At 47.0% G+C, this 25,878-nt stretch overlaps 1 protein-coding gene across 2 annotated transcripts in view; it reads left to right on the forward strand.

Annotated features, from left to right (window-relative positions):
* Positions 1–25,878, forward strand: part of si:dkey-91m11.5 (PH_BCR_vertebrate and RhoGAP_Bcr domain-containing protein) — a 223,228-nt gene extending 197,350 nt beyond the window's left edge. Inside the window, exons 12-24 of one of the 2 annotated variants that reach the window (XM_078952583.1) lie at positions 17,795–17,870; positions 17,956–18,060; positions 18,149–18,223; positions 18,679–18,776; positions 19,532–19,663; positions 22,431–22,490; positions 23,172–23,281; positions 23,612–23,751; positions 23,843–23,977; positions 24,059–24,164; positions 24,441–24,600; positions 24,680–24,763; positions 24,861–25,878. In XM_078952583.1, coding sequence (XP_078808709.1) covers positions 17,795–17,870; positions 17,956–18,060; positions 18,149–18,223; positions 18,679–18,776; positions 19,532–19,663; positions 22,431–22,490; positions 23,172–23,281; positions 23,612–23,751; positions 23,843–23,977; positions 24,059–24,164; positions 24,441–24,600; positions 24,680–24,763; positions 24,861–24,920 — 1,341 coding nt within the window. In that variant the 3' untranslated portion in view covers positions 24,921–25,878. The remainder of the gene's footprint in view (positions 1–17,794; positions 17,871–17,955; positions 18,061–18,148; positions 18,224–18,678; positions 18,777–19,531; positions 19,664–22,430; positions 22,491–23,171; positions 23,282–23,611; positions 23,752–23,842; positions 23,978–24,058; positions 24,165–24,440; positions 24,601–24,679; positions 24,764–24,860) is intronic. The other variant, XM_078952584.1, reaches the window with a different exon arrangement.

Genomic DNA, 25,878 nt, shown 5'->3' on the forward strand with positions numbered 1-25,878 from the left:
AGCCAGACTGTTTAAAGATTTAGAAACAAATAAAAGAATTTTAAAATGAACAGTCAGCCAGTGTAGAGAAGTCAGAACTTGAGTAATATGCTCTCTGTTCCACATGCAAGTTAACAAACGTACAGCAGCGATCTTTGCCAGTTTGAGACAGGATAAGGACGAGTGAGAGATGGAAAGAGAGTTACAGTAATCCAGTCGAATAGAAACAAAGGCGCAGATTACTGTGTCAAAGTGCTTTATTGATTAAAACAATTTGACTTGAACCAGCTGCTTTGACTGAAAGAAGCTGGATTTCCCCACTGAATTTGACTGAGTAAATCCACAGTGAAAATAAATTCAGGAACTTCACCCTCTTCGATTCCCGGAGGCCAGACCGAGGCCAGAAAAGGAAAATGCCCCATACACTCTGAGTTTCCCCTGTGTCCTTGGCACATCCAGCAGCAGCTGGTCAGCTGATCTAAGAGGAATGCAGCTGTAGCAGCTCAGAGAGACAGGGCAGAGCCAGACTGTTTAAAGATTTAGAAACAAATAAAAGAATTTTAAAATGAACAGTCAGCCAGTGTAGAGAAGTCAGAACTTGAGTAATATGCTCTCTGTTCCACATGCCAGTTAACAAACATACAGCAGCGATCTTTGCCAGTTTGAGAAAGGATAAGGACGAGTGAGAGATGGAAAGAGAGTTACAGTAATCCAGTCGAATAGAAACAAAGGCGCAGATTACTGTGTCAAAGTGCTTTATTGATTAAAACAATTTGACTTGAACCAGCTGCTTTGACTGAAAGAAGCTGGATTTCCCCACTGAATTTGACTGAGTAAATCCACAGTGAAAATAAATTCAGGAACTTCACCCTCTTCGATTCCCGGAGGCCAGACCGGGGTGTACCTGTCTGGGGTCAATACCAAAGGGGGGTATGCGTTTTTAAAATGACCCCCCCTCCTTACCTTTTTTTTAATCCATGCTTTTCTTTCCCCCTAAGACAGCACAAGGGTTATCAATCTTACCTGTGATAAGCATGTAAAAAGGTATTGGTTTGTCAATATAACCCTTCCGCTCGCTTAGGTTGGCATGTGCTTTGGGGTCTGCATGACCCCCCTCCAAAAAAATATAACTCCCTCCGCTGTTTTACAGGGCATAAGTGACCCCACGAGGCATTTCTCGGTGGCCAGCACGAAACCCATTCCCTCCGCTGTTTTACAGGGCATAAGTGACCCCACGAGACAATACTTTATTTTTTTTTCTCTCTCCATCCTCTCCGCTGTTTTACAGGGCATAAGTGACCCCACAAGGCATTTCTCGATGGCCAGCACGAAACCCATTCCCTCCGCTGTTTTACAGGGCATAAGTGACCCCACGAGACAATACTTTATTTTTTTTCTCTCTCCATCCTCTCTTCATTTTCTTTACACCCCAAGACCAGGGGGTGGAGAGGGAGGGAGGAGGGTATCAATTTATTTTTATACCCCTCGCGCTGTGCTTTGGCGTGCATTCGACCCCGTATTATTAAAAAAAAAAAAGCGTTCACTCCGCTGTTTTACGGAGCTCAAATGACCCCAAGAGACAATACTTTATTTTTTTTTTCTCCAAAAAAAGCGTTCACTCCGCTGTTTTACGGAGTGCAAATGACCCCACGAGACAATGCTTTTTTTTTTTCACCCACTATTCATTTCCTTACAGCGCACGACCACCAGGGGGAGGGGAAGGGGGGGCATCAATTCATTTATTTATTTACATACCCCTCGCGCTGTGCTTTCGCGTGCATTCGACCCCTGTATTATTTAAAAAAAAAGCGTTCACTCCGCTGTTTTATGGAGCTCAAATGACCCCAAGAGACAATACTTTATTTTTTTTTCTCCAAACAAAAGCGTTCACTCCGCTGTTTTACGGGGCTAAAATGACCCCAAGAGACAATACTTTATTTTTATTTTCCTCCAAAAACAAAAGCGTTCACTCCGCTGTTTTACGGAGCTAAAATGACCCCAAGAGACAATACTTTATTTTTTTTTTTTCTCCAAAAACAAAAGCGTTCACTCCGCTGTTTTACGGAGCTCAAATGACCCCAAGAGACAATACTTTATTATTTTTTTCTCCAAAAACAAAAGCGTTCACTCCGCTGTTTTACAGAGTGCAAATGACCCCACGAGACTATGCTTTTTTTTCCTATCTTCATTTTCCTTACACCGCACGACCACCAGGGGGAAGGGGGGGGGGTATAATTTTTTTTTTTGTTTATGGCATTTGGCAATTCCCTCGCGCTGTAGTTTGGGGTGCATTTGACCCCCGTATTTTTTTTCAAAAAAAAATAAAAATTCCAACCGCTGTTTATCGGAGCACGTGTGACCCCACGAGGCGTTTTTTTTTTTTTTTTTTGGTGGATGGCATTTGGCAATTCCCTCGCGCTGTAGTTTGGGGTGCATTTGACCTCCGTATTTATATAACCCTCCCACTCGCTCAGGTGGGCATGTGCTTTGGGGTCTGCATGACCCCCCAAAAAATCCGCTGTTTTACGCAGCTCGTGTGACCCCACGAGAAATTTCTCAGTGGCCGGCATAAAAAACATTCAGTCCGCTGTTTTACTGATCGTAAACGACCCCACGAGAAATTTCTCTGTGGCCGGCATAAAAAACATTCAGTCCGCTGTTTTACGGATCGTAAACGACCCCACGAGACAATACTTTTTTTATCATCCTCTCTTCATTGTCCTTACACCCCACGACCACCAGGGGGTGGAGGGGGAGGAGGGGGGCATCAATTTATTTATTTATTTTCATACCTCTCGCGCTGTGCTTTGGCGTGCATTTGACCCCATATTTTTTATCATCCTCTCTTCATTGTCCTTACACCCCACGACCACCAGGGGGTGGAGGGGGAGGAGGCGATGAGGGGGGGCATCAAACTATTTATTTATTTTCATACCCCTCGCGCTGTCTTTTGGGTGCATTTGACCCCGTATTTTTAAAAAAAAAAACATTCACTCCGCTGGTTTACGGAACGTAAAGGACCCCATCCTCTCTTCATTGTACTTACACCCCACGACCACCAGGGGGTGGAGGGGATGAGGGGGGGCATCAATCTATTTATTTATTTTCATACCCCTCGCGCTGTCTTTTGGGTGCATTTGACCCCGTATTTTTTTTTTCTTCATTGTCCTTACACCCCACGACCACCAGGGGGTGGATGGGGGGAGAAGGGGGGCATCAATTTATTTATTTATTTTCATACCTCTCGCGCTGTGCTTTGGCGTGCATTTGACCCCATATTTTTTTCATCTCTTCATTGTCCTTACACCCCACGACCACCAGGGGGTGGAGGGAGAGGAGGGGATGAGGGGGGGCATCAATCTATTTATTTATTTTTATACCCCTCGCGCTGTCTTTTGGTTGCATTTGACCCCATATTTTTTTTAAAAAAAAAACATTCACTCCGCTGTTTTACGGAACGTAAAGGACCCCATCCTCTCTTCATTGTACTTACACCCCACGACCACCAGGGGGTGGAGGGGATGAGGGGGGGCATCAATCTATTTATTTATTTTCATACCCCTCGCGCTGTCTTTTGGGTGCATTTGACCCCGTATTTGTTTTCTTCATTGTCCTTACACCCCACGACCACCAGGGGGTGGAGGGGGGGAGAAGGGGGGCATCAATTTATTTATTTATTTTCATACCTCTCGCGCTGTACTTTAGGGTGCATTTGACCCCGTACTTTAAAAAAAAAAAAAACTTTCACTTTCACAAACTTTCATTTACACAGAGTATAAATGACCCCACGAGACATTACTTGGTGGCCTGCATTTGGCAATTCCCTCGCGCTGTACTTTAGGGTGCATTTGACCCCTGTGTTTTTTTTTTTTTTTATCCATCCACTGTTTTACTGTGAGTGACCAACCAGACATTCTTTTTTTTTTCTCTCTCTTCATTTCCTTACCCCTCGCACTTGCTTAGGTTGGCGTGTGCTTTAGAAAAATCCCCTCCCCAGACACAGGGACACAGACACAGAAAGCTGTAGAACGAGCTCAGAGAACACGCGCGAGAGAGATAGAGGGGGGAGGGAGGCATGCGGAGACCTCCGCTCTGTGAGGCCGACCGAGGCACGTTAGAGAAATCCCCTCCGCTGTCAAGCCAAGAGAACAGCCAGAGAAACAGCAGGCCAGACGCAGAGGAGGGACCGTGCTGCCTGCAGCTGCGAGGAAAGACCAGAGTTTTTTTTTTTGAGGAAGCAAGGGAACTCGGCCGATCAGCAGCTTTCTTCTGTGTTTCAAAGCAGGGAGGTTCTCAGCTCAGGGAGCGGGCAGGGCCCTGCAAGAAAAGCAGCGTCTCGCAGCTATGCCGAGCAGGATTTTCAATGTCACTAATCACAAAGAGAAAATAAAAAGGATGCTCGTTGGAGCATTGCTGGTTTTACACGCCTGAGTGTCTGCAAGTCACGTCCAAAGCCGCTTGGCTTCGGCTCATTCGCAGAGCTCCCTCCCTGAAAACGACGTGTTTGCATTTTTACACACACCAAATACGTGTCCACAGCTCAGCTTTTTGTGGGGCCAGATCAGAGATGAGGGCAGTGGGCAGACACAGAAAGCTTTCCGAAGGGGCTCAGAGAACGCTCGCGACAGAGAAACAGAGAGAAAGGGAAGAAGGAGGAGGTGGAGGAGGAGGAGGAGGAGAGAAGGAATGTGAGGCAGAGACTGGGGAGAGGGGGTTGGAGACAGAGATGATTTGGCCTCGGCTCTTGGAGAATGACTGACTCGGACCGCCCAGTGGAGCCTCACTCACGAGCGGGCGGGAGAAACAGCAAGGCAGACCCAGAGGAGGAACTGTGGTGCCTGCAGCTGCGAGCAGGGAGTTTTGAGGAAGGAGGGGGCAGGGAACTCGGCCGATCAGCAGTTTTCTTCTGTGTTTTCAAAGCCGCACAGCCTCTGAGCTCTGCGAAGACAGGGGCCACGGCTCAGGGGGGAAGAATGCAGCCTTACTCTCAGACGAGTCACACAGCCTCTGAGCTCTGCGAAGACAGGGGTCAGCCCAGGGGCAGGCCGCAGCCTTTCTTGGTGGGGGAAGAATGCAGCCTGTCGAACCAGAGCCAGCCGCACAGCCTCTGAGCTCTGCGAAGACAGGGGCCACGGCTCAGGGGGGAAGAATGCAGCCTTACTCTCAGACGAGTCACACAGCCTCTGAGCTCTGCGAAGACAGGGGTCAGCCCAGGGGCAGGCCGCAGCCTTTCTTGGTGGGGGAAGAATGCAGCCTGTCGAAGCAGAGCCAGCCGCACAGCCTCTGAGCTCTGCGAAGACAGGGGCCACTGCTCAGAGGGGGAAGAATGCAGCCTTACTCTCAGACGAGTCACACAGCCTCTGAGCTCTGCGAAGACAGGAGTCAGCCCAGGGGCAGGCCGCAGCCTTTCTTGGTGGGGGAAGAATGCAGCCTGTCGAAGTTGAGCCAGCCGCACAGCCTCTGAGCTCTGCGAAGACAGGGGCCACGGCTCAGAGGGGGAAGAATGCAGCCTTACTCTCAGACGAGTCACACAGCCTCTGAGCTCTGCGAAGACAGGAGTCAGCCCAGGGGCAGGCCGCAGCCTTTCTTGGTGGGGGAAGAATGCAGCCTGTCGAACCACAGCCGCACAGCCTCTGAGCTCTGCGAAGACAGGAGTCAGCCCAGGGGCAGGCCGCAGCCTTTCTTGGTGGGGGAAGAAAGCAGCCTGTCGAAGCAGAGCCAGCCGCACAGCCTCTGAGCTCTGCGAAGACAGGGGCCACGGCTCAGGGGGGAAGAATGCAGCCTTACTCTCTGACGAGTCACACAGCCTCTGAGCTCTGCGAAGACAGGGGTCAGCCCAGGGGCAGGCCGCAGCCTTTCTTGGTGGGGGAAGAATGCAGCCTGTCGAAGCAGAGCCAGCCGCACAGCCTCTGAGCTCTGCGAAGACAGGGGCCACGGCTCAGAGGGGGAAGAATGCAGCCTTACTCTCAGACGAGTCACACAGCCTCTGAGCTCTGCGAAGACAGGAGTCAGCCCAGGGGCAGGCCGCAGCCTTTCTTGGTGGGGGAAGAATGCAGCCTGTCGAACCAGAGCCAGCCGCACAGCCTCTGAGCTCTGCGAAGACAGGGGCCACGGCTCAGGGGGGAAGAATGCAGCCTTACTCTCAGACGAGTCACACAGCCTCTGAGCTCTGCGAAGACAGGGGTCAGCCCAGGGGCAGGCCGCAGCCTTTCTTGGTGGGGGAAGAATGCAGCCTGTCGAAGCAGAGCCAGCCGCACAGCCTCTGAGCTCTGCGAAGACAGGGGCCACTGCTCAGAGGGGGAAGAATGCAGCCTTACTCTCAGACGAGTCACAGCACGGCTCAGAGGCAGGAGGCAGGCTGGAGGCGGCAGCCTTTCGCCATCAGAGACGCACAGCCTCTGAGCTCTGCGAAGACAGGGGTCAGCCCAGGGGCAGGCCGCAGCCTTTCGAAACCTGAGCCGCACAGCCTCTGAGCTCTGCGAATGAGCCAAAGCCAAGCTCTTCCTCTCAGAAGAGTCACAGAGGCCACAAGACAGAGCCGTGGCCTATGTCTTCGCAGAGCTCCTTGGGAAAGGTTTTTCTCTAGCTGTATAACAGAAATCAAAAATTAAAAAAAGTGACAGAAAATCCAAAGCAGCACAGAAATTTCTTTGGTGCGCGATGACTTTTTATTTATTTTTTTTTCATTACAACCCAGGGATAGCTCAGCGAAATGGAGAAAGAGTTGGAGCAGGATATTCAATGTCACTAATCACAAAGAGAAAATAAAAAGGATGCTCGTTGGAGCATTGCTGGTTTTACACGCCTGAGTGTCTGCAAGTCACGTCCAAAGCCGCTTGGCTTCGGCTCATTCGCAGAGCTCTGAGAGCCTGCCCCCACAGAGGGCCCCTGAGGAAGCAGCGGCAGGCAGGCCAGAGTGGAATTTTCCTCTCTGAAGACGACGTGTTTGCATTTTTACACACACCAAATACGTGTCCACAGCTCAGCTTTTTGTGGGGCCAGATCAGGGATGAGGGCAGCGGGCAGACACAGAAAGCTTTCCGAAGGTTCTCAGAGAACGCGCGCGACAGAGAAACAGAGAGAAAAGGAGAGAGGAGGAGGAGGAGAGAAGGAATGTGTGTGACTGCAAGAGGCACAGACTGGGGAGAGAGGGGGGAGAGAGACAGAGATGATTTTGCCTAGGCTCTTGGAGGCTGACTGACTCGGACCGCCCCAGAGCCACACAGCCTCGTCGCTCTGTTTGCATTTTTACACACACCAAATACGTGTCCACAGCTCAGCTTTTTGTGGGGCCAGATTAGGGATGACGGCAGCGGGCAGACACAGAAAGCTTTCCGAAGGGGCTCAGAGAACGCGCGCGACAGAGAAACAGAGAGAAATGGAAGAAGGAGGAGGAGGAGAGAAGGAATGTGTGTGACTGAAAGAGGCACAGACTGGGGAGAGAGGGGGGAGAGAGACAGAGATGATTTTGCCTAGGCTCTTGGAGGCTGACTGACTCGGACCGCCCCAGAGCCACACAGCCTCGGCGCTCTGTTTGCATTTTTACACACACCAAATACGTGTCCACAGCTCAGCTTTTTGTGGGGCCAGATCAGGGATGAGGGCAGTGGGCAGACACAGAAAGCTTTCCGAAGGGGCTCAGAGAACGCGCGCGACAGAGAAACAGAGAGAAATGGAAGAAGGAGGAGGAGGAGGAGGAGAGAAGGAATGTGTGTGACTGCAAGAGGCAAAGACTGGGGAGAGAGGGGGGAGAAAGACAGAAATGATTTGGCCTCGGCTCTTGGAGGCTGACTGACTCGGACCGCCCCGTGGAGCCTCACTCACGAGCGGGCGGGAGACACAGCAAGGCAGACGCAGAGGAGGAACCGTGGTGCCTGCAGCTGCGAGCAGGGAGTTTTGAGGAAGGAGGGGCAGGGAACTCTGCCGATCAGCAGTTTTCTTCTGTGTTTCAAAGCAGGGAGTTTCTCAGCTCAGGCAAAGACCAGAGTGTTACTTGTTTGTTTATATCTTTCTTTATTTTCCTTTACATATGTAAAATACATTTAAAAAAAAAATACAGATTGCGAGAGGAGCAGGAGGGATAGACCAGCATTTCAACAGTTTGATTTCTGCCTGAGGCCTCCAGCACAAGCCTTGTCTACAGAATCAATGTCTTTTCTCTTTCTTTTATCGCGAAGCCCTTTTCGCACCTTAAAAGAGTTGTAAAGTGCTATATGTATGAACAAAGTGTCATTCGTTCAGGTTCCCTTCAATGAAATAACAATATTTATTAAAATATAACTGCCTCATCCAGGCCTGTGTTTGTTGAGAGTAATTTCTGTTTCCCTTCATCTGCCGTATGAAAAACAGCGATGCAGGACAGCCTCCGGGCTACATGCTGAATTTGACCAACATGATTCCAGCTGGAGCTCCAGACTCTCCTCCTCCTCCAACATACTCCAGTTAGGTTTTTCTAGTAACCGTAACGGCGATGCTGCTCTTGGTTATTTTCATCCTCACCTTGTACCCCCTTTACGGTCCAAAATGCAACACAGAACCAACGATAATGTAAAGATTTGTCTGAAATGTTCACTGATTTGTGCGTGCGTGTGGAGTGAGGAATTTGGAAAACAAATCTTCAGGCTTTGAAGCGAGCCGGACTTTCCTGGAGAGTTCTGTTGGTGGAGCAACACCAAGGTTCTGTCTCTCCTCGTGCTGTTTTTATTAAGAACACAAGAAGAAGGTAAAAATTTCAAAACACAGAAAAAAGTTCATTGTGGGTGTCGTATAATGACCCATTTGGTGCATTCTAACTTCAACCAGTCCTTATCAGCTAAGGACAGTGTGTCGTCAAACCCCCTCAGCCGTGCTGGGATGAGAAGCAGATGAACAAACACACAAATCTTTCTAAAAAGGTAAAAAGGTCAATCTGAGTTAACATTTAAGCATACACATTTAAACCAATGATAATACTAAAACAATTTCCTTTACATAATCCAACACACACACTTATCTTGCATGTCAGAACGAATGGGGGGAATGGCTGTAAAGAGTCCAGCCTGGTCTCATTAAAAAATAAAATAAAAAAAAAATAATGAAAAATTAAGCAAGGCATCGTTCTGAGCTGACGGTCCTAGTACTACCGAGAAGGTCTCTCTGCAGTTTTAGTCAGGCGCAGTAAGAGCAACCGTCTGAGAAAGCGGGCTGCGCGGAGGCCGGGCCGGACGTCCGGTCCTGGACGGCCTCCGGGCGAAGGTTGTCCCACGTGGCTGAGTCCCCGGCGTCAGAGCTCCACTCGAAAGACCGACCGTCTGAGATAGCTGGCTGCGCGGAGGCTGACATGTACCCCTGTTGTAGGAGCAGTGCATCCAGCCCCTCAACGTAGCTTATGGCGTTGAGGAGAATGTCCATATTGGTCGGCTTCTTGGGGGGGTCGAACGCAGTGCACCGCCTCGGCTTTTCTAAGGTGTCCCTGAACCGTGCTCTCTTACAACGTTCAGCCCATCGTCTTCCACCTTGGGGCTTTTGCTCCTCGTCGTCCTCGGTTTTCAGCCGCTGGGGCGGACGCGAGACGGATGAGAAAGCCGAGGAGGAGGGCAAAATCTCGACTGAGCCCCTGGCATCAGAGCTCCGAGCAAAAGAACGACCGTCTAAGAAAGCAGTCTGAGCCCGCGTCCCTCCTTCCTCGCGTGATGGCTGAGATGACAGAGAGGACTTGAACCCCTGCTGCAGCTGCTGCGCCTCCACGTAGCGTATGGCCTTGAGGAGGATGTCCATCTGGGTGGGCCTCTGGTGGGGGTCGAACGCAGTGCACCGCCTAAGCTTTTCTAAGGTGTCCTTGAACTGTGCTCTCTGCCGGCGTTAATAAGTAGACGTTTTATTTTCTTTTTGACTAGGCTACTGTCAACTCGACGTTTTTTATATCTGGGCTTTTAGGGGTGAGGGTCAATCGGTGACCAATCGGTGACCAGCTGCAGGGGGTGTGCACGCTTTTGGGTGTGTGCGAGCGGGCGTTATGACTGTAAGTCAGAGGGGGATGCTCCACCAACAGAACTCTCCAGGAAAGTCCGGCTGCTGTTAAGCACTGCGTGCCGCAGCCCGCCTCAGCCTGCCTCGTTCTCCGCGTTGGCCCCTCGAACTGTGGTGGTAGGATGCAGTGTCTAGCGGGAGCGTTTCGTGTCCGGGGAGAAAATACGCCTAATAGCTCTGACGCTTGGTTCCCTGACCATCGCTTCAAAGCCTGAAGATTTGTTTTCCAAATTCCTCACTCCACACGCACGCACAAATCAGTGAACATTTCAGACAAATCTTTACATTATCGTTGGTTCTGTGTTGCATTTTGGACCGTAAAGGGGGTACAAGGTGAGGATGAAAATAACCAAGAGCAGCATCGCCGTTACGGTTACTAGAAAAACCTAACTGGAGTATGTTGGAGGAGGAGGAGAGTCTGGAGCTCCAGCTGGAATCATGTTGGTCAAATTCAGCATGTAGCCCGGAGGCTGTCCTGCATCGCTGTTTTTCATACGGCAGATGAAGGGAAACAGAAATTACTCTCAACAAACACAGGCCTGGATGAGGCAGTTATATTTTAATAAATATTGTTATTTCATTGAAGGGAACCTGAACGAATGACACTTTGTTCATACATATAGCACTTTACAACTCTTTTAAGGTGCGAAAAGGGCTTCGCGATAAAAGAAAGAGAAAAGACATTGATTCTGTAGACAAGGCTTGTGCTGGAGGCCTCAGGCAGAAATCAAACTGTTGAAATGCTGGTCTATCCCTCCTGCTCCTCTCGCAATCTGTATTTTTTTTTTAAATGTATTTTACATATGTAAAGGAAAATAAAGAAAGATATAAACAAACAAGTAACACTCTGGTCTTTGCCTGAGCTGAGAAACTCCCTGCTTTGAAACACAGAAGAAAACTGCTGATCGGCAGAGTTCCCTGCCCCTCCTTCCTCAAAACTCCCTGCTCGCAGCTGCAGGCACCACGGTTCCTCCTCTGCGTCTGCCTTGCTGTGTCTCCCGCCCGCTCGTGAGTGAGGCTCCACGGGGCGGTCCGAGTCAGTCAGCCTCCAAGAGCCGAGGCCAAATCATTTCTGTCTTTCTCCCCCCTCTCTCCCCAGTCTTTGCCTCTTGCAGTCACACACATTCCTTCTCTCCTCCTCCTCCTCCTCCTTCTTCCATTTCTCTCTGTTTCTCTGTCGCGCGCGTTCTCTGAGCCCCTTCGGAAAGCTTTCTGTGTCTGCCCACTGCCCTCATCCCTGATCTGGCCCCACAAAAAGCTGAGCTGTGGACACGTATTTGGTGTGTGTAAAAATGCAAACAGAGCGACGAGGCTGTGTGGCTCTGGGGCGGTCCGAGTCAGTCAGCCTCCAAGAGCCTAGGCAAAATCATCTCTGTCTCTCTCCCCCCTCTCTCCCCAGTCTGTGCCTCTTTCAGTCACACACATTCCTTCTCTCCTCCTCCTCCTTCTTCCATTTCTCTCTGTTTCTCTGTCGCGCGCGTTCTCTGAGCCCCTTCGGAAAGCTTTCTGTGTCTGCCCGCTGCCGTCATCCCTAATCTGGCCCCACAAAAAGCTGAGCTGTGGACACGTATTTGGTGTGTGTAAAAATGCAAACAGAGCGACGAGGCTGTGTGGCTCTGGGGCGGTCCGAGTCAGTCAGCCTCCAAGAGCCTAGGCAAAATCATCTCTGTCTCTCTCCCCCCTCTCTCCCCAGTCTGTGCCTCTTGCAGTCACACACATTCCTTCTCTCCTCCTCCTCCTCTCTCCTTTTCTCTCTGTTTCTCTGTCGCGCGCGTTCTCTGAGAACCTTCGGAAAGCTTTCTGTGTCTGCCCGCTGCCCTCATCCCTGATCTGGCCCCACAAAAAGCTGAGCTGTGGACACGTATTTGGTGTGTGTAAAAATGCAAACACGTCGTCTTCAGAGAGGAAAATTCCACTCTGGCCTGCCTGCCGCTGCTTCCTCAGGGGCCCTCTGTGGGGGCAGGCTCTCAGAGCTCTGCGAATGAGCCGAAGCCAAGCGGCTTTGGACGTGACTTGCAGACACTCAGGCGTGTAAAACCAGCAATGCTCCAACGAGCATCCTTTTTATTTTCTCTTTGTGATTAGTGACATTGAATATCCTGCTCCAACTCTTTCTCCATTTCGCTGAGCTATCCCTGGGTTGTAATGAAAAAAAAATAAATAAAAAGTCATCGCGCACCAAAGAAATTTCTGTGCTGCTTTGGATTTTCTGTCACTTTTTTTAATTTTTGATTTCTGTTATACAGCTAGAGAAAAACCTTTCCCAAGGAGCTCTGCGAAGACATAGGCCACGGCTCTGTCTTGTGGCCTCTGTGACTCTTCTGAGAGGAAGAGCTTGGCTTTGGCTCATTCGCAGAGCTCAGAGGCTGTGCGGCTCAGGTTTCGAAAGGCTGCGGCCTGCCCCTGGGCTGACCCCTGTCTTCGCAGAGCTCAGAGGCTGTGCGTCTCTGATGGCGAAAGGCTGCCGCCTCCAGCCTGCCTCCTGCCTCTGAGCCGTGCTGTGACTCGTCTGAGAGTAAGGCTGCATTCTTCCCCCTCTGAGCAGTGGCCCCTGTCTTCGCAGAGCTCAGAGGCTGTGCGGCTGGCTCTGCTTCGACAGGCTGCATTCTTCCCCCACCAAGAAAGGCTGCGGCCTGCCCCTGGGCTGACCCCTGTCTTCGCAGAGCTCAGAGGCTGTGTGACTCGTCTGAGAGTAAGGCTGCATTCTTCCCCCCTGAGCCGTGGCCCCTGTCTTCGCAGAGCTCAGAGGCTGTGCGGCTGGCTCTGGTTCGACAGGCTGCATTCTTCCCCCACCAAGAAAGGCTGCGGCCTGCCCCTGGGCTGACTCCTGTCTTCGCAGAGCTCAGAGGCTGTGTGACTCGTCTGAGAGTAAGGCTGCATTCTTCCCCCTCTGAGCCGTGGCCCCTGTCTTCGCAGAGCTCAGAGGCTGTGCGGCTGGCTCTGCTTCGACAGGCTGCATTCTTCCCCCACCAAGAAAGGCTGCGGCCTGCCCCTGGGCTGACCCCTGTCTTCGCAGAGCTCAGAGGCTGTGTGACTCGTCAGAGAGTAAGGCTGCATTCTTCCCCCCTGAGCCGTGGCCCCTGTCTTCGCAGAGCTCAGAGGCTGTGCGGCTGGCTCTGCTTCGACAGGCTGCTTTCTTCCCCCACCAAGAAAGGCTGCGGCCTGCCCCTGGGCTGACTCCTGTCTTCGCAGAGCTCAGAGGCTGTGCGGCTGTGGTTCGACAGGCTGCATTCTTCCCCCACCAAGAAAGGCTGCGGCCTGCCCCTGGGCTGACTCCTGTCTTCGCAGAGCTCAGAGGCTGTGTGACTCGTCTGAGAGTAAGGCTGCATTCTTCCCCCTCTGAGCCGTGGCCCCTGTCTTCGCAGAGCTCAGAGGCTGTGCGGCTGGCTCAACTTCGACAGGCTGCATTCTTCCCCCACCAAGAAAGGCTGCGGCCTGCCCCTGGGCTGACTCCTGTCTTCGCAGAGCTCAGAGGCTGTGTGACTCGTCTGAGAGTAAGGCTGCATTCTTCCCCCTCTGAGCAGTGGCCCCTGTCTTCGCAGAGCTCAGAGGCTGTGCGGCTGGCTCTGCTTCGACAGGCTGCATTCTTCCCCCACCAAGAAAGGCTGCGGCCTGCCCCTGGGCTGACCCCTGTCTTCGCAGAGCTCAGAGGCTGTGTGACTCGTCTGAGAGTAAGGCTGCATTCTTCCCCCCTGAGCCGTGGCCCCTGTCTTCGCAGAGCTCAGAGGCTGTGCGGCTGGCTCTGGTTCGACAGGCTGCATTCTTCCCCCACCAAGAAAGGCTGCGGCCTGCCCCTGGGCTGACCCCTGTCTTCGCAGAGCTCAGAGGCTGTGTGACTCGTCTGAGAGTAAGGCTGCATTCTTCCCCCCTGAGCCGTGGCCCCTGTCTTCGCAGAGCTCAGAGGCTGTGCGGCTTTGAAAACACAGAAGAAAACTGCTGATCGGCCGAGTTCCCTGCCCCCTCCTTCCTCAAAACTCCCTGCTCGCAGCTGCAGGCACCACAGTTCCTCCTCTGGGTCTGCCTTGCTGTTTCTCCCGCCCGCTCGTGAGTGAGGCTCCACTGGGCGGTCCGAGTCAGTCATTCTCCAAGAGCCGAGGCCAAATCATCTCTGTCTCCAACCCCCTCTCCCCAGTCTCTGCCTCACATTCCTTCTCTCCTCCTCCTCCTCCTCCACCTCCTCCTTCTTCCCTTTCTCTCTGTTTCTCTGTCGCGAGCGTTCTCTGAGCCCCTTCGGAAAGCTTTCTGTGTCTGCCCACTGCCCTCATCTCTGATCTGGCCCCACAAAAAGCTGAGCTGTGGACACGTATTTGGTGTGTGTAAAAATGCAAACACGTCGTTTTCAGGGAGGGAGCTCTGCGAATGAGCCGAAGCCAAGCGGCTTTGGACGTGACTTGCAGACACTCAGGCGTGTAAAACCAGCAATGCTCCAACGAGCATCCTTTTTATTTTCTCTTTGTGATTAGTGACATTGAAAATCCTGCTCGGCATAGCTGCGAGACGCTGCTTTTCTTGCAGGGCCCTGCCCGCTCCCTGAGCTGAGAACCTCCCTGCTTTGAAACACAGAAGAAAGCTGCTGATCGGCCGAGTTCCCTTGCTTCCTCAAAAAAAAAAAACTCTGGTCTTTCCTCGCAGCTGCAGGCAGCACGGTCCCTCCTCTGCGTCTGGCCTGCTGTTTCTCTGGCTGTTCTCTTGGCTTGACAGCGGAGGGGATTTCTCTAACGTGCCTCGGTCGGCCTCACAGAGCGGAGGTCTCCGCATGCCTCCCTCCCCCCTCTATCTCTCTCGCGCGTGTTCTCTGAGCTCGTTCTACAGCTTTCTGTGTCTGTGTCCCTGTGTCTGGGGAGGGGATTTTTCTAAAGCACACGCCAACCTAAGCAAGTGCGAGGGGTAAGGAAATGAAGAGAGAGAAAAAAAAAAGAATGTCTGGTTGGTCACTCACAGTAAAACAGTGGATGGATAAAAAAAAAAAAAAACACAGGGGTCAAATGCACCCTAAAGTACAGCGCGAGGGAATTGCCAAATGCAGGCCACCAAGTAATGTCTCGTGGGGTCATTTATACTCTGTGTAAATGAAAGTTTGTGAAAGTGAAAGTTTTTTTTTTTTTTAAAGTACGGGGTCAAATGCACCCTAAAGTACAGCGCGAGAGGTATGAAAATAAATAAATAAATTGATGCCCCCCTTCTCCCCCCCTCCACCCCCTGGTGGTCGTGGGGTGTAAGGACAATGAAGAAAACAAATACGGGGTCAAATGCACCCAAAAGACAGCGCGAGGGGTATGAAAATAAATAAATAGATTGATGCCCCCCCTCATCCCCTCCACCCCCTGGTGGTCGTGGGGTGTAAGTACAATGAAGAGAGGATGGGGTCCTTTACGTTCCGTAAAACAGCGGAGTGAATGTTTTTTTTTTAAAAAAAATATGGGGTCAAATGCAACCAAAAGACAGCGCGAGGGGTATAAAAATAAATAAATAGATTGATGCCCCCCCTCATCCCCTCCTCTCCCTCCACCCCCTGGTGGTCGTGGGGTGTAAGGACAATGAAGAGATGAAAAAAATATGGGGTCAAATGCACGCCAAAGCACAGCGCGAGAGGTATGAAAATAAATAAATAAATTGATGCCCCCCTTCTCCCCCCATCCACCCCCTGGTGGTCGTGGGGTGTAAGGACAATGAAGAAAAAAAAAATACGGGGTCAAATGCACCCAAAAGACAGCGCGAGGGGTATGAAAATAAATAAATAGATTGATGCCCCCCCTCATCCCCTCCACCCCCTGGTGGTCGTGGGGTGTAAGTACAATGAAGAGAGGATGGGGTCCTTTACGTTCCGTAAACCAGCGGAGTGAATGTTTTTTTTTTTAAAAATACGGGGTCAAATGCACCCAAAAGACAGCGCGAGGGGTATGAAAATAAATAAATAGTTTGATGCCCCCCCTCATCGCCTCCTCCCCCTCCACCCCCTGGTGGTCGTGGGGTGTAAGGACAATGAAGAGAGGATGATAAAAAATATGGGGTCAAATGCACGCCAAAGCACAGCGCGAGAGGTATGAAAATAAATAAATAAATTGATGCCCCCCTCCTCCCCCTCCACCCCCTGGTGGTCGTGGGGTGTAAGGACAATGAAGAGAGGATGATAAAAAAAGTATTGTCTCGTGGGGTCGTTTACGATCCGTAAAACAGCGGACTGAATGTTTTTTATGCCGGCCACAGAGAAATTTCTCGTGGGGTCGTTTACGATCAGTAAAACAGCGGACTGAATGTTTTTTATGCCGGCCACTGAGAAATTTCTCGTGGGGTCACACGAGCTGCGTAAAACAGCGGATTTTTTGGGGGGTCATGCAGACCCCAAAGCACATGCCCACCTGAGCGAGTGGGAGGGTTATATAAATACGGAGGTCAAATGCACCCCAAACTACAGCGCGAGGGAATTGCCAAATGCCATCCACCAAAAAAAAAAAAAAAAAACGCCTCGTGGGGTCACACGTGCTCCGATAAACAGCGGTTGGAATTTTTATTTTTTTTTGAAAAAAAATACGGGGGTCAAATGCACCCCAAACTACAGCGCGAGGGAATTGCCAAATGCCATAAACAAAAAAAAAAATTATACCCCCCCCCCTTCCCCCTGGTGGTCGTGCGGTGTAAGGAAAATGAAGATAGGAAAAAAAAGCATAGTCTCGTGGGGTCATTTGCACTCTGTAAAACAGCGGAGTGAACGCTTTTGTTTTTGGAGAAAAAAATAATAAAGTATTGTCTCTTGGGGTCATTTGAGCTCCGTAAAACAGCGGAGTGAACGCTTTTGTTTTTGGAGAAAAAAAAAAAATAAAGTATTGTCTCTTGGGGTCATTTTAGCTCCGTAAAACAGCGGAGTGAACGCTTTTGTTTTTGGAGGAAAATAAAAATAAAGTATTGTCTCTTGGGGTCATTTTAGCCCCGTAAAACAGCGGAGTGAACGCTTTTGTTTGGAGAAAAAAAAATAAAGTATTGTCTCTTGGGGTCATTTGAGCTCCATAAAACAGCGGAGTGAACGCTTTTTTTTTAAATAATACAGGGGTCGAATGCACGCGAAAGCACAGCGCGAGGGGTATGTAAATAAATAAATGAATTGATGCCCCCCCTTCCCCTCCCCCTGGTGGTCGTGCGCTGTAAGGAAATGAATAGTGGGTGAAAAAAAAAAAGCATTGTCTCGTGGGGTCATTTGCACTCCGTAAAACAGCGGAGTGAACGCTTTTTTTGGAGAAAAAAAAAATAAAGTATTGTCTCTTGGGGTCATTTGAGCTCCGTAAAACAGCGGAGTGAACGCTTTTTTTTTTTTAATAATACGGGGTCGAATGCACGCCAAAGCACAGCGCGAGGGGTATAAAAATAAATTGATACCCTCCTCCCTCCCTCTCCACCCCCTGGTCTTGGGGTGTAAAGAAAATGAAGAGAGGATGGAGAGAGAAAAAAAATAAAGTATTGTCTCGTGGGGTCACTTATGCCCTGTAAAACAGCGGAGGGAATGGGTTTCGTGCTGGCCATCGAGAAATGCCTTGTGGGGTCACTTATGCCCTGTAAAACAGCGGAGAGGATGGAGAGAGAAAAAAAAATAAAGTATTGTCTCGTGGGGTCACTTATGCCCTGTAAAACAGCGGAGGGAATGGGTTTCGTGCTGGCCACCGAGAAATGCCTCGTGGGGTCACTTATGCCCTGTAAAACAGCGGAGGGAGTTATATTTTTTTGGAGGGGGGTCATGCAGACCCCAAAGCACATGCCAACCTAAGCGAGCGGAAGGGTTAAAGAGCTAGAAATTGACTTTTTCCTTTTCTTTCAGGGTTTTACCTTTCTTATCTCTTCTGATTATGAACGAGCAGAGTGGAGGGAGATCATTCGGGAGCAGCAGAAGAAGTGTATGTTGAATAAAAAATTGTTATTTTTGAAGACTTTTTTTCCCATCTAATCAGTTTTAATATGATTTTTCCCGGTGACTTCCAGGCTTCAAGAGCTTTTCTCTGACTTCTTTGGAGTTGCAAATGCTCACTAACTCATGTGTGAAACTCCAAACTGTTCACACCATTCCCATGACCATGAATAAGGAGGGTACGGTGCTTTTAAACTCTCATTTGTTTTAAACATATTTTCAATTCAACTTTCTAAAGGATAATGTTTTTTTTTTTCTGCGTCACAGATGATGAGTCCTCTGGTTTGTGCGGCTTCCTGGACGTCATTGTTCACTCTGCAACAGGGCTCAAACACAGCTTAAGTAAGTGTTCCCGTCTTTCATTAGAAATCATCATGCAATTGTCATGCAACATGAAAGTTGCACGTTGTGTCACCTCCGTGTCAATCCTCAATCTCCCTCCTGCCCTTCTCTGCCTCTTTCTCTGCGCCTACCAGCTGGGCGGGCAGCTGGAGGGGTGCGGGTGGGATTAGAGAGGGACATTGTGTTCAAGCTGCCATAAATGGGTTTTCTCAGATCTCTGCCACCTTTATGATTTCTGTCACATATGTTATTTTTGGGGGAAAATTACAAGAAGCGTGTCTGCTTAAAACATGAAAACAATGAGATAGTGGAGCTTGAGAGTTCAAAGGAAAGAGAAAAGGCTTGGTTGTGTGTTTCCAGATCAGTTCTGACAAGTTCCAACAGGTCAAGACCGTTAGGACCATTCAGTTTCACATTGGTTCATGAGTCAAACCAGTTCTGCTCTCACTCACCAGACTTATACTGCTCCCTGGAGGTGGATTCCTTTGGCTATTTTGTCAACAAAGCCAAGACGCGCGTTTACCGAGACTCTACAGAGCCCAGTTGGAATGAGGTGAGGAATCTCTTTATAATAATTCCCCAACAAAATTAGCATTATTTCCCAAGATATTACCCAATAAATCTTAAGTAGAGAAGCTGAGGCAACTATCCTGTCAACTTAAAGACCCACTCCGATGAAAATGATGTTTTGGATGTTTTAACATGTTCTTTTTAACATTTTTCAGATGTTGGGGGATATATATGAAGAAAATTAAGCTTAAAAACTGCATTTCTGAGTATTCCTTTATTCAAATCACTGGGAATCAGGAGCAGACAAAAAAGAAATGCTGTTTGAAAAAGATCGTATTTGTGACGTAGAAAAAAGGCTGGGTTGGCCACAAGCTCCCTGCTCCACTCCATTCTGATGCATCCACTTGCAGACAAATAGATCCATGATTGTTTACCTGGAATATGGCTCAAAACTGTATGGCTGGACAGCGCCGGTATTTCTTGCCCTTTTTGTTGCACTGGTAATGTTAGGTTGGAGTTGTGAGGGGCTGTAAGCTAGAAGGAGAGCATTGTAAACAGATAACCCAATTATGGGTGACAGGAAGGGGGGTGGGGTTACTCTGTGCCAATACTCCTGCTCACAACTCACGACTGATTTTTTTTTTGTTTTATTTTAGTTAAAACCTGCATAATCATAATTAAAAGGCCACTGAGAACACTTTAAAAATGCATCCGAAGATGATGAGAGTAGGTCTTTAAAACCGAGCAGATCTCCCCTGAACTGAAACCTGACGAGCTTTTGCACTGTTCCCACTTAAGGAGTTTGAGATCGAACTGGAGGGCTCTCAAACTCTCAGGCTTCTGTGCTACGAGAAATGCTGCAGCAAGCCCAAGCAGAGCAAAGAGGATGGAGAGGTCACCGACAAGATCATCGCTAAAGGACAAATAAAGGTAGGGAGGAGTATAGGACACCAGAACTAAATCTGAGGTGTGGTTATGGCCTCGTGTATCCTCACACTGCTGCAGGCAGGCAAGGGTTACACTTATGCGTTCACTCTCAGTCCAGCTCTCAGAGGCATCCTTAATTTGTGCAAAACAAGCTCTCAGTGTGTTGATCTGAGTTTTTTCAATGTGCACATGCATCGTTGTTGGCTAATCTTCCCCAGTTAGGCCCTTTTACTGCTGAGGAAGAGGTGAGTCATGCGGCTGCTAGCGGCTCACGTCAGCTTGAGCACCATAGGCTGTTGTGACAGCAGGAGGATAAGACTTTGGGTCAACCAACTGTAGCTGTTGGCACTGCTTTCCAGTGAGAGGCACAGAGGGCTGGTTGATCAGTCAGGTGCATCAAACCTCAAATAGGCTCAAATCTGCTGGCAGGAACTATCTTAAAATGTCATTAATGAGCTGAAAGCTGCTGCACTTCAGATCTAAGACAGCTCTAACCTATAGCTTTGCTAAGTTTGTGGAGCCTCACAGCCATGAATGAGCTGTTTGCTCTGTTAAAATGAGCAAAGAGGAGCAACAGCTGCTTAAACAAAGACTCTGACATGACATGACTGCTTTGGTTTTAGGGCTTCTGGTCTCTGATATAACCGTAATTTCTTCTTTTTAATTTTTTCCTAACTTTTAATTTTAATGATACAACCAATGCTAAGTATCTAAAACAAAACCCATAAACCACTTAACAAACAAAACTGTGTTTTGACTATGTAAAAAAAAAATGAAATAGTTATTCACTTTTAACAGAGGTTCAGGTAACCTCTTTTCAAAATAAGAGTCCCTGTAGGTACATAGGATCATCTCAATGCAGCAAATGTAGTAGAACTAGATCAATGTCGATGGTGATTAAAAGAATAAAAGCTAATTATACACCGTTTGTTTTATCATTGTTGGTGCATCTCAGGCAGTTATCTGTAAATCTACCAAACTAAAACGAGCCTCAGGTTGCAGAGCCCTGGTTTGGTGAATTTAGAAATGACCAGAGCTATATAGGACTAGTTTATTTTTACTTTCCAAGTATTTTATTGCTGAAAGTTTCAGCTTTTTTACATTATATTATTACTCCGTTCAAATTATGACGGGACATAGAAAATAATTGACTAAGATGTTGGAATACAGAAAGAAAATAGCTATAAATCGGCTTTACATTGATTGGTAACATAAACATTTATGCCATTTTTATTTTGAAAAAAAGGAAATCAACATATATAAACCTATTTAAAAAGCATGAGCCTGTAACATCATCAGAGACATCATCAAATCCACTTGATCTAGGTTTAACTCACAAAATCAAACATTTAAAACAATTTTTTTTCCAAATGATGAATCCAAGGGGTTTGATCATTCAAACATCCAGAGCTTCTCTGTTAGGTGAACAGACACTTGTGCAGAAAACTCCTCTCATCACTTATATACTGGATATGTTGAAGTCACATTTATGTTGTTTTGCTGGTTCTGTAAAAAGTATTTTTGAAATGCTCCATTTTGGATTTTAGCTGTTATCTGAATGAAGGCATTCTGATTCTGATTTAATAATCTTTTTTAGTTTTCCTTTATTTTTAAAGACGACTGATACGTTTTTTTCATTCTAATGCATTCAAATTACTGGGTAAGGCTACCACAGCCTTGTCTTTAAAAATATCAAAAAATTTAAATCTATTTAAAAAAAAAAAGAAGCATCTTTTGAATGCAGTTCATGCATAGTCTATCTGCTAGTATTAAAACTAGATATTGCTCGGATGGGGCACGTGCTAGTTGGCTAGTTAAAAGGTCAAAGGTCACGAGTACTAAGAAGTGCTTGGCCTAATAGGATCCTATTTGGCTGCTTGAGATGCTACCAGCCGACGCTCCTCACAGCGGCAGGCGTGAGCACATTTGGAATGAGGGAAGGAGGGGATTCTTGCGGGTTAATCCCCACAAATCCATCTGTGGAGCAGAACAACACAGAGCTGAGTGTGCTTGGCTGCCCGTGCCCCTTTGTTCCCTCTCCTGACTCCCTGAGGAATCAACCAAGCAGGAGTTTAGGACAAGACAAGAGGACGCTTCAAAAAGATGCACAAAGAGTTCACCAATGTGATCGGGATTCATCAAGACACGAGCAAAAACTTGTTATTCTGAGACTGAGGAGCTGAAGTCGCTTAGAAAATAGAAGTTTTTGTTTGGTGGAGTGTTTCCACTTTTCGTTTCTTATTCTGTGGAAGTAACTCTTGAGACGCGGTCATGCCTGAAAGAATGAACGAGAGCAGCGAAGAGGAAAGTGTGGATCTCACCAACAGCAGAACGGAAGACGAAGGAGATGTGAATGCGAGGAAGGCGGCGAGCACAGGGGCGCGTCTGTGGGACAGAGTTCGCAGTAGTCTGCTCAGACCGAAGGTACAGAGGAGAGGATGAAGATGACAGATATCCAACAAACCTGATTTGAATTTTTCCCAAATTTCTGTTGATCTGGAGGATTCAGAGGAGCGTTTTTCTTTTTTTCTGGTAGATCAAATTATTGTTATGTAAGTAAATAGATTTTCTGTGAACAAAGGATTATCTGAATGAGCTCTGAAGGTAAAAGAAAAAAATCGGTTTACTGGAAAATGATGCCATCTTCTAAAACCCTGGTCTGGATCTTCAGATAGATGTTTTTCTTTGTTTATTTTTACATGAGTTTTGTGTAGAAAGCTGGGGTGGGGTAAATCTAAGTTTGAAATTGAATGTTATTTTTTGTTTTCAGCTAGATCCCCAGACTCTGCAAAATAAAGACTGGCAGAGGACCGTCATCGCCATGAACGGGGTAAAGCTTTCTTTTCATCTATAAACTTTGGGTCCTGAGTCCCGAAGACAAACAGTGTCGGGAAAATAGCCACATTTATCATCAAAGTCTTTATTTATGTAGCCTTTTATCAAAGTATCCAAGCCAGTAAACATGGACACTTACGGTCTGTCAAACCTTGATTGTATTTGTCAGTGATGGCTGTAAAACTTTATTTATCAACACCAATATTGTCTTTAAAGTTGTACATTTTCATGAAAGTTTTGCACTTTATAGAAATAATAAAGATCACAATACAAAGGCTATTTTTATTTAGTTTTTGACTAATTTGATTAGGATCTTGATTTTTGAAAAATTAGTTAAATCTTTAGTTTTATGTATTTAACATTGACAATTGTTTACCAAAAGTTAGCTATTATATTTTAAGTTTTACCTCAGTATGTCAGTGACATAAAGATGTTGCCAGAAATGAAAAATGGCAACTTTCTTAGAACCTCATGCAACATTTCTTTTATATTTGATTAGGTTGTCATTTTCTTGTGTTTTTCTTGATTAGAGTAAAAGCTTTGTATTACATTTAGCTTCCAGCTGTATTAAAAAAAAGTAGCAAACGTAGGTAATCGTACTGATTCTGTCGGGTCTGTGTAAATGCTAACGTTAAAGCAACCTCTTAAAAGAAGTATTTGACCGTCTCTATTACAGATTGAAGTGAAGCTTTCCATGAAGTTCAACAGCAGGGAGTTCAGTCTGAAGCGAATGCCTTCACGGAAACAGTCTGGCGTCTTTGGAGTGAAAATCAACGCTGTCACTAAGTGAGTTTTGTCTATTTGGATCAAAACTAGATCATCCATTATTTAATAATTAATAATAAATATATTTAGAAGTATTTGTTTTCTTGTATGTTGAATTGGAGTTGCCTTTTATAATAACACAAAACAGTCATACATTTGTTGTCCATCACAAAACTAATAAAGTTATAAAAACGTTCAAACTTTTTATGCATGCAAGTTTATGAAAAGAGAGATAATTAGTGTTTTGTTTAGATTTCGTTTTTGAAGCAGCAGCTTAATTTTGTGGTCTACAGAAAATATTTGCACAACTGTGCATTTCACGATTTGCATTTTTTTGTGGGATATTTTTAGGCGTGAACGCTCCAAAGTCCCGCTCATCGTTCGCCAATGTGTGGAGGAGATCGAACGGCGGGGGATGGACGAAGTGGGCATCTACAGAGTTTCTGGCGTTGCAACCGACATCCAAGCCCTGAAAGCTGCCTTTGACTCCAGTGAGTAAACCTGACATGAAGATGAATTGCTGTTGTCTATCTGCACACAAAAACTCAAGTACAAAGCTGCGTGTCTCATGCTTGATCCCAGACAATAAAGACGTATCTGTCATGATGAGGGAAATGGATGTGAACGCCATTGCTGGAACCCTGAAGCTCTATTTCCGAGAGTTGCCAGAACCGCTTTTCACCGATGAGCTGTATCCCAACTTTGCTGGAGGCATTGGTCCGTTTGTTTACAACCGCACGTTCTCCGACCACAAGAGGGCAGAAATGAATGTTTGATGAGAGAGTTCTTGTCTTGCAGCTCTGTCTGACAGTGTGGCTAAGGAGAGCTGCATGCTCAACCTCCTGCTGTCTCTGCCAGAGCCCAACTTGGTCACTTTTCTCTTTCTGCTGGACCATCTAAAAAGGTAAACAACCGTCTCTTACCACGAGATAAACGGTTTGTTTTACCAACTCTATTTTACTTTTTATCTTTAATGATTTTTGTGAAAGTTGTTGTGAAAGACTGACGATGGAAAAAAGATGGCATCATTTGATAACAGTTACATTAAATGTAATAAAATAATATTAATACTTAAAAAAGAGTGCAAATTCCATTTTAATTGTGAAATATTGTTTCAGTAGTGAGATTACTCTGTATTGAATCTCAGAGCTAAGTGTCCTTTTGGCATTTTCTTTAATAGGGTGGCAGAAAATGAGTGCATCAACAAGATGTCTTTGCACAACCTGGCAACCGTTTTTGGTCCCACTTTGCTTCGACCCTCTGAAAAGGAGACCAAAATTTCAACGAGCTCCCAGCCGCTCTCTATGAATGACAGCTGGTCCCTGGAGGTCATGGCTCAGGTTAGGCACATTCAGCGTTGGTGAATGTGTGAGAAAAAAAAAGACTGTGCATGGCTCTGATGTGATGTTTTCTCTGTAGGTTCAAGTCCTCCTCTACTTCCTTCAGTTGGAGAGCCTTCCCACACCCGATAGCAAACGTCAGAGCCTTCTCTTCTCTACAGAAGTATAACAGGAAAATGGTGGATTTGTTACAAGAGCGTTGGCTTTGTAAAAGAGGCCTGGTGAAGCTTTTGTCTTTGATTTTTATGTTTTTTTTTTAGCCAACAGAGGGAATCATCCTCCCTTTGAAGACTGGAAACGGCCACCAAAGCCACCCTTAGGAAGATGAGAACCTCCTATGCTGTGTGTTTACTTAAGCCTGCTGTGTCAGTTCAGACCACCCTTTAAGTTGCATCGACCAACAATATCATTCTTTTTTTTTTTAAATCTAATTTAAAACTTCAATAAGCAATATTTACTGTACTTTGATGTCTTGTTTTGCTACTGTGCACATGGGCTCCACATTCAGAGGGGCTTCTCTGCTGCTTCTGGATTCTGGTTGCAGGAATGGGCATAAAGATTTCCCTTTTGACGCTTAAAATGTTTGACCTCGTCTGAAGTTCACCTGTGCCAATGTTCCCATGCTGGTGTTTCAGTTTTCCTGAAGTTTACATTCAGATTTTTTTTAACAGAATTCTCAAGTATGAGACTGAAGCTGTAGTAAACTCACAACAACATGCAGGCATGTTGACGTTACCATTGGAGCTGTTCGGATTTCTGTGTTGTATAATTCATGTAGTGACCTTTTTCAGTCTCTAGATCGAAGTATTGTTTAGATGAGCCCTTAATAAGGCTTTCTGAAGTGTTTGGAGAACCTTTCAGTACCAAAAATGAAACAGAGCCTTGTGAATTTCAACTCAAAAATGTGCTTCTGTTCACCATGCATACGTTTTTGTTTTTAGGTTTTCTTTTTAAAACTGTATTTTCTGTAGTCTGCCTTTGAGTGAAAGAACAAATTTCAAACCAGAAACAAACCTAAACTTAATTTGAGACTCTAAAACATATACCTTTAAATACCTCTAAAGTGTTTCCTCCTACAAAAATAAACTGATTCCTGAAGTTTGTGAGAATTTGCTGTTTATTTGAAATGTGTCCAAATGTTTTAAATCAAATAGTAAAAAAACGAAATGTAACCACAAAAGCTCTTGATTTTTGTAAAATAAATAGATTAAAAGACATGGCAATACTTCACTATTATGTTGTAGATTGATTTATGTAAATAAAAACTTGTTGACATTA

This window comes from Oryzias latipes, chromosome 9 (genome assembly GCF_053564925.1).
Source record: "Oryzias latipes strain Hd-rR chromosome 9, Olatipes_Hd-rR_3.1".
NCBI lineage: Eukaryota > Metazoa > Chordata > Actinopteri > Beloniformes > Adrianichthyidae > Oryzias > Oryzias latipes.